Source organism: Molothrus ater, chromosome Z (assembly GCF_012460135.2).
Source record: "Molothrus ater isolate BHLD 08-10-18 breed brown headed cowbird chromosome Z, BPBGC_Mater_1.1, whole genome shotgun sequence".
NCBI classification, from domain to species: Eukaryota; Metazoa; Chordata; class Aves; order Passeriformes; family Icteridae; genus Molothrus; species Molothrus ater.
In genome coordinates this window covers 57,469,923-57,477,616 of record NC_050511.2, presented here as the reverse complement: position 1 = coordinate 57,477,616, position 7,694 = coordinate 57,469,923, and the positions used below count along the sequence as shown (strand labels likewise).

The following is a 7,694-nucleotide window of genomic DNA, read 5'->3' as shown; positions in this document are numbered from 1 at the left end:
CATTCCCCAGAGGAGTAGGGGAAAAAACTTTTCTGGCTCTGTGGATTGTTTGTCTTTGGCACAATTTGGAAGCAAATCAGTTATCATTTTTATTGCTCTACAAATTACACTATTATTTTTCCTTTAAGTGAGGTAACCTTTAATTAGCTGCATGAGTGAAACCACGCAATCTCTCTTAAATTACTTAAATTTAGTCTCATAAGGTTTCTGGGTTTTTTGTGGGAAGGTAGCAGATTTTTTAACACCATCTATTCCTACCCTCCTCATTTAAGAGTCTGCTGCTGCAAGTCTTCCAACCCCTGATGTTGTTTCCTCCCATGACTGTGCCTTTCATACTTCATTTCTGAAGGACAGGTGAGGTCTCAGACTCCTGGATGCCTTGATGTGCCTCATCCCAGCAGCAGTGCTTCTGGAGAAGGGAGATCCCTCCTCACATCCACCACAGCCAGGATGCAGTGTACTGGGGTAGCTTTGCAAGCCTCCACTGCTGTGAACAAGATACAAGTTACTCTACCAAAACCTGAAAATTAGCAGTTAATTTGGCACATAATCCCAAGAGGAGTCTTCTTTTTAATAGACATAAAATATATTTAATATAACTTTAATATCTTATATATCATATGTGCAAACCACATTTATGTCTATATTTTCTAGATATAATATATGGCTCAAAAATTTGTATATATGATATGCAAAAATATAGATATAAATATTGTGGTTTGCACGTATGATATATTTTCTATATGTCATGTATGCAAACCACATTATTTATATCTATATTTTTGCATATCATATATGCAAACCACATTTATATCCATATTTTCTAGATATAAAATTAGTATAGTTAGTGTTTTATGATCAATTTGCCACAGGAGGATTTCTGAAAGCAGAAGTTCCTTGATGCTGGAGACATACCACCTTGGCAGCAGGATGTCCTGTGAGCACCCAGGCAGTGCCAAGGGGCAGGGTAGGGGCAAGTGGGGCTGGTGTAAAGTGGTGGCACAGCTCGTGCCCAGCCTGTAGCTGCAGGTGGAAACACACCTCACCAGAGACAGCATTGGGGAACTCTGTGAACCCCTCCCTGGAAACAGATGACCCATGGCCTTGCTCCCTGGGGCAGCAGCCTGCTTTCCTTCCTCCTCTCACACCAGCAGCTCCTCTTCTTATTCTTCTTCCATGCTCTGGGAAAGTTCAGCCTTGTTCCTGGCTCTTTGTATTGAACCAGGAATATCCGTGTGCCTGCCGTGTTTGTAAATTCTTCACAAAAGAGAATTCTTTTCCATTCAACCCCCTTTCCTTTGATTCTCTGTTTCTGCCACCACTCTCCAGGCTTATGGAGTTGTGCCTTTCCTCAAACCTGCCAGTTATGCTGGGCAATGCAGAGGAGAGCGTATGAGATGGTGACCTGGGACCTTGTGACTGCCTTTGTCCCTGCTGCTGGTTTGCAGGTAGCCTGGGACAAAATGGCTTCAGTCCTCGCTTTTCCTGCTCATAAAATGTGTTATCCAGCCTATTCTCTTGCATCAAAGTAGTCCCTGTAGGGCAGGCAGCATGATAAGACGTAAAAGAGAGAAAAAAGAAGGATTTAAAAAGGAGCAGCCTGAATCACACCCTTGTTGAAATACATGAAGGTTCCCTTGTGCTCTCCAAATCAGGTTGAATGACCTGTGGAAGCAGGCAGACTTCTGGGCTGGAGGGGAGCAAAGACCACTTTTGTGCAACCACCACAGATGACTGGGAACACCCTTTGCAGAGGCTGATGCTTGTAAGCTGTGCCCCTTCCTGCAACTCTCACAGCACCTGTGTTTTGCAGTGCCAGCCACAGGAATGGCAGTAACTCTGAAGTGCTCCCCTTCTCATGTGGTGAAAGTCCCACAGACATGCCAAATCCACATAAAGAACTGCCTCGATGATCTGAGCTAATAGGGCAGCTCTTAATTTACATAATTAAAGCAATGGGGAAAGACCACATACATCTTTATATAAGTCAGGGGAGTTTGTCCTTTCTCTTATATAACATAGTCATAGAATCCAAAGACAGAAAATTAGTTTTTATTGCTTTTAGACCAATTCTAAGTAATGTCCTTTCCAGTGTTAGAGCTAGTAGTTCAAAGTTCAGGTAGATTTTTTCATTCAAAAATTAATATGAACAAAAGAACTACTATTGAGTTGCATTTGTTATACTGAATGGCATATGCATTTAAAAGCAAATACTCTGGACACTATTTAGTTTTCTGTCAGTCAGCCTAATGCATTTCATATTCTGTGTATCAAGTGAGATCTTGTATCAGCTCTAATTGTGGATGAGACTAGACCATCTAAACTATCTCTGTGGTGAGCTGGTTACACTGGGAGATTGAACCTGCAGCCTGTGCAGCTCAAGAGTCCTGCATTTCAGAAAGTCCCTTCCTGAAAATCAGATTTCCCTTCACTGACTAATATTTGGTATGACTTATATAATTAAGTGTGTTTGTCTGCACAGGATTTTAAACTCTAAATGCAGGTGTACTACAGTTAGGAGGTATTTAAACACACCAATTAGACTAAAGAGGAGCTATTTGAATGTAGATGTGAATGTAGATGTAAATCTTTAATAACTGGGCACTCTGAGTAGTGTTTAGGACAGTAAGTGGGATGTATTTCTACTCAGAAAGTGTTTATATAACTATAGTGCATCAATGTGGGCTTAATTACCTGCTGATCTCAAACATGAAATCTCAGTTAAATGCATTTTAATCTTATTAGTACAACAGAGCCAGTACAGCAGAGGATGAACAAAGTGTTACAGGCTGCATCAGCCAAGCCCTTTTCCTTTGTCCTCTGTGTTTCCAACACATCCATGAGTACAGCTTCTGGGTGCCACACAGAATAACCAATTATGTCCACACAATTAATGGGACATGAACAAGGAGAGTGGAAGCAGGTCCTGAGTCTGCACTTGGCCTTCACAGACACGGCACGGCCTTATGCCTGTTCAGCTCTGTCAGGTAACTCCTTTAGATTTACTGGCTTGGAGGGCAGTGGTTCTCATGGAGTATCAATGGCTGTCTGGCCTCGGTTAGTTTGGAAGAAACTCAGCACCATTCTTAATGTGGTTGGCAATGTGGTCCCTTCAGGAGGGGCCCTGTGGCCCTGCCCAGAAAATCTGTCATTCTGTCCCAGTTTTAAAACAGGGAGCTCACTGGTGAAATTGTGTTTCAGGTCAAGACTTTCCCTGGGTCAGTAACTGTGTTGCCAGCAGTAATGCATTCCAACTCTTCCAGAGTGCACATCTGGATCCAAATGCTGCTCTCTGCACAACCTGACAAATTCCGTAGTTCACCAAAGTTCACATTTCTGCACCAACAGTAAATGTCAGTTCTTAGCTCACCTGCTGTTTGGATTATCCTGGGCTTATAAACATGAGCTAAACTCTCTGGATTCTGTTCTGAGAGTTTTCCTCCATTGTCAATTACCTGCAGAACAGAAATTCTCCAGGGACCAGAGACAAATACATCATCATGTACACTGCAGCTTGCCACTGTCCCAGACTCTGCTTGAGGAACAAAGGACGAAGGAACAAGGTAGTAAAATTGAGTAACTGGAGTGGGGAGGCAGTAGTAAGGATCAGTGCACTGGGTGTGTGCTTTCCAAAGAGGAAGTCTGGTTAACTCAGGGAGGTTTGCTGGCTGAGGTTGACAGGGACAACCAGTGCTGCTCCTGTCACCTATGAATGACACTTTGCTTAAATTCAGTGCAACTATTTCTGAAATACTTGCTTGCACTTTCTCCAAACAAGGCAAAAGGAGTCCTAGGACCTAAATCATATCCCCAGCCCTGTTCAGAAATTTTATTTAGTCTGTTGCAAAACAACTGCTTGTAAAATATCCTGCAAGAAATGGGGTGTTTTTGCTTTGAGCCATGTTGGAGCTTTGGCCCTGTCTGTCTGGCTCTGCTGCCTTGTATACAGTGCTGCAGTGCTTCTGCACTCGGGCCAGTATGCTTTTGTAACTGGACTTAGTTCTGGGCAGAACTGCATGGGTCTGAGTGCCCAGACTGCAGCTGGGAGGATGACAGACACAGTAGCAGCACTGCATGGGCTCATGTATTGTCTAGCTAAGGACTTCAGCATATCGAGGTCTTGAGAATAGCTATGGATGGGGCAAAGTGTTTCATACATCAACATGTCTGCAGTCTTTAACATGTGCAGGAAATGCATCTAATGCTACATCCCTATTAGCATCTATGAAAGCAGGACAGCTAATGAAAGGGCTTGCAGCCAGGTCAGCTCAGTTATCTCCTGTTTGGATAAACAGCTGAGCTGTCCTGGTTAGGAACTTTGCACTTTTGGGGACACACTGCTTGCACATAGGGAAGAGAAAAGTGCTTGTCTCAGGTGGGTGGAGTATTAGCCTTTAATTAAGGAAGATCAGGCATATGTCCAGATCTCTGAATAGTTTTGGATAGCTTCACAGGCAGTTGATATCTGCTTTAATCCTATAAGTTTATGTCTTGTACTATAGGCTCCACAGAGATAAGAAAATACACTGGGTCAGCCATGAGGACTATCTGAAACCTGAAACTTGGCTCTGGGCATTTTCAGTCATTGTTTTTTCCTTATTGTGAAACCACAGTGCTACAGATTAAAAGACATGGTTTGTATCAACATTTTTCTTTTCTGTTTAGAGAAGAGATTTGATTATCAAAGAGGAAAATGTCCTTGAGATTGTGGGTTGATGTGGTACAGGCCTATCCTATTCTTGTGCTACCATCAAAAGGTAAAATTGGCCAGCAATACCATACATCACACCAAGAAAAGGAAAAAAAAAAAGAGGGTCAAGAGAAACACACACGAGCACACACAAGTCCTTGAACTTCCACAAAGAGATATCATGTTACATTTTGCAGTGTTTCCTAGGAAACCATTATAGTGTAAAAGGAACTCTTTGTCTCCTGCTCTTTGTAAAATTGTTTGAACCACCACATCTCGTAAAAGGTTTCTTCACAGACAATTTATGCAGCATTTAATAAAAGCTCAATCTGCAGTTTGCTGCACCATCAGAAGCAATATTTCTATCAGCAATCTGAATATTTTAGATTGTATTTATTGAAAATTGATAAGATTATGTAATAATTTCCAGAAGTCAGAGAAACAAAATATTCTAGTTGGCTTTTTTTTTTTTTTTTTTTTTTTTTTTTTCTGACATGGAATGTCTTTCTCTAGCAGCAAGGCTGTATAGATATATAGAAAAAAAATGCAAAAAAAAATCCCCCAAAAGGCAGAAATTGCTTTACGAAGCTCTTATCAGCACCTTTTTACTGGTTCCCTGAAGCAAAAGTGTGGTTTGGTTTTTTTCCTGTGAACATGGAAGAGGCTTGAACAGGGTTTCCACAGTCTCTTACTTGCTGTGGAGGCTGTGGTGTGGCAGTGCCCAGTGCTGGTGTGGGCCCCCTGCTAGCCCAGATCCAGCAGGTGGAACAAAGGCTCATCTGTCCTGCGCTACCTGTGCCTGTGACTGCCCCAGGCTGTGCAAGGTGCTTCCCCAAAACAGGGCAGTGCCCAGCTGGTGCTGGGGGTCTTGCTCTGCAGGAGGGCAGCCTACATGCTCTGGAGGGTGCAACCATCCCAGTCCCGCTCTGCAGAGAGGGTGAAAGCCTTGAATGCTAGGGCAGGGCATGCAGGCCAGAGAAAGGGAGGAGTTTCCACTGAGGTCTTTGCCAGTCATCTTCCATTATTTATCATCTTCCTTTAAATCCAGCGCTCGACGTCTGCTATTTCATTTTAAGGAGGATAAATGTGAGGGCTCACAGGGCCTCCATGGCTGCCAGCAGGCTGTCCTGTGCTTCCCAAGCACTTTGCTTAAAGAGCTAACCTAATGAGTTTTTTTCCCCTCCTGTAGTCCCTGTCATTTACAGTTTCTATAATTTCCTGTCATAGTTACTTTCTTCCTCCCCCACCTCCTTGTGATATTGCAGGATTCATCTCTAAGCCTGATATGCTCTGACTGCAGCATGCTAGATTTGTCTTCGTATTAATATATTATTTATGATGCTATTATTCCTTGCAGCAGACTGCCTGCCATGGTCTGCATACAGTTGCTGGTCTTCCAAATGCATCATGGCCAGCAAAGGAAAACACTGATCTAATTGAATTAACAGTGGTTCTGTTAGCCTTAATAGAGTTTGTCATGAAACACTAAGCAGATATGACAATGATCTTGGTTAGTCATATTTTTGTCCCTACTTCTAGACATGGTTACTGTTAGCCAGATCAATGGGGAGGGTAATTCTCCTTTGCTGATCAGTAATTGTGCTTACCCAGACATGTAGCAATCACTTTGGACTGATGGCTGAAATAAGCCAGGGACTTGAATAGCAGAAAGTTTTATATTCTGACAATAAACTTGGCTAATTAAAACAAGATGCAGATGGTACTGCCACCTAGCAATTTTCACCTCACTTACTCTGACTCCAATTATAGCTTTTCCCTACTGACTTGCACTGTTTAAATTACAGGCAGGGGATATATGACTATTTACCTGTTTCTATTCATATAAATATGTCTAACACATCATTGTTCTGCACAAGGCATGTGAAGATGGACTTAGTACTTATTCTGAAAAGTATCTCCACTTTTTAAAAGAGAGGGAAAAGAGTAATAAAAAGACTACTTAGAGACTCATTAGCAGACACATGCATCAGCAGGAAGCATATGAATATTACACACACAATGTGTCTCTCTAACACTTGTTCATTGGAGCAGGTGCCATACTTCTGGGAAATTAACTTTAATTGGATAAATAGAAAACTGGCCTTAACTAAGGCAGTCCACCTCCCTTTCTTAGCTTATTATTTTCTTTAGACACTCTGAAATGCTTGATATTGATCCCTTGGGTGACTTTCACTGCTCAGAGTGAAATATGTTTACAAGGAAAGGGTAAGACAGTCATCAAGAATGGGTTAGGTTTGCTTGATCCTGCCTCAGTGCAGTGGGGTGGATAAGACTATCACTTAAGGTCCTCCACATTGCTTTAAACAAGCTATAGAAACAAGCTTTAGAGAGCAATAATCCGTGCCTATTCCAGGGAGAGAACAGCCTGCTAATTCTGTGGTAGAAGAATTATTGGAATTGTATCCCTGAAATTTGTCTGGCCATGATGTGGATCATGTGTTACTGTTAGGCCGATGCATTACTGTTATGGCACTTTATTCTGGCAACCCTTTCCATGCAAACCAGCTGTGTGTATGGCCATCCTGCTGGCAGCAAAGTGCCCTGAACTGCACATGCTTGACCCGATTGCCTCATCTTCTTTTCACATGGAGAACTTTCAGGTAAAAAATATTCCCTGATGGGTTTCCCTGATTCCCTGTTACAATGGGGCAGGACTTAAGTTGTCTTTGAAATTACAGTCTGGTATAGTTTGAAATGTCTGTTGGAGGCAGAGGGGAAGAACTGGGCAGTGGACCAGGATTTATTTGCAGAGACCTTTTGTTTTGAGTCATTCAGCTGAGTGCCATTTTGTGTAAAAATATGTATGCAAATTAATGCTGATTGGAAGGGAATTTCCATGCATCCTCGATGACACGCTAAATGAGGTCAACGTGAGTACCATTAATATGATGAATAAGATGACACTAACTTGAGTGAAGCGCTCAAAGCATCCTCGCTTTCTCTTGGCTTTCTTGTTTGTCCTGTTCAGCCCCAGGGAGCCTCT

The 7,694-nt window shown here is 42.3% G+C and overlaps 1 protein-coding gene across 1 annotated transcript in view; it reads right to left on the bottom strand.

The window, feature by feature from the left end:
* Window positions 1-382: 382 nt before the first annotated feature.
* SEMA6A (semaphorin 6A) overlaps window positions 383-7,694 on the bottom strand; it is a 127,781-nt gene continuing 120,469 nt past the window's right edge. The window contains exon 20 of the mRNA XM_036402950.1: window positions 383-484. Coding sequence (XP_036258843.1) covers window positions 390-484 — 95 coding nt within the window. The 3' untranslated portion in view covers window positions 383-389. The remainder of the gene's footprint in view (window positions 485-7,694) is intronic.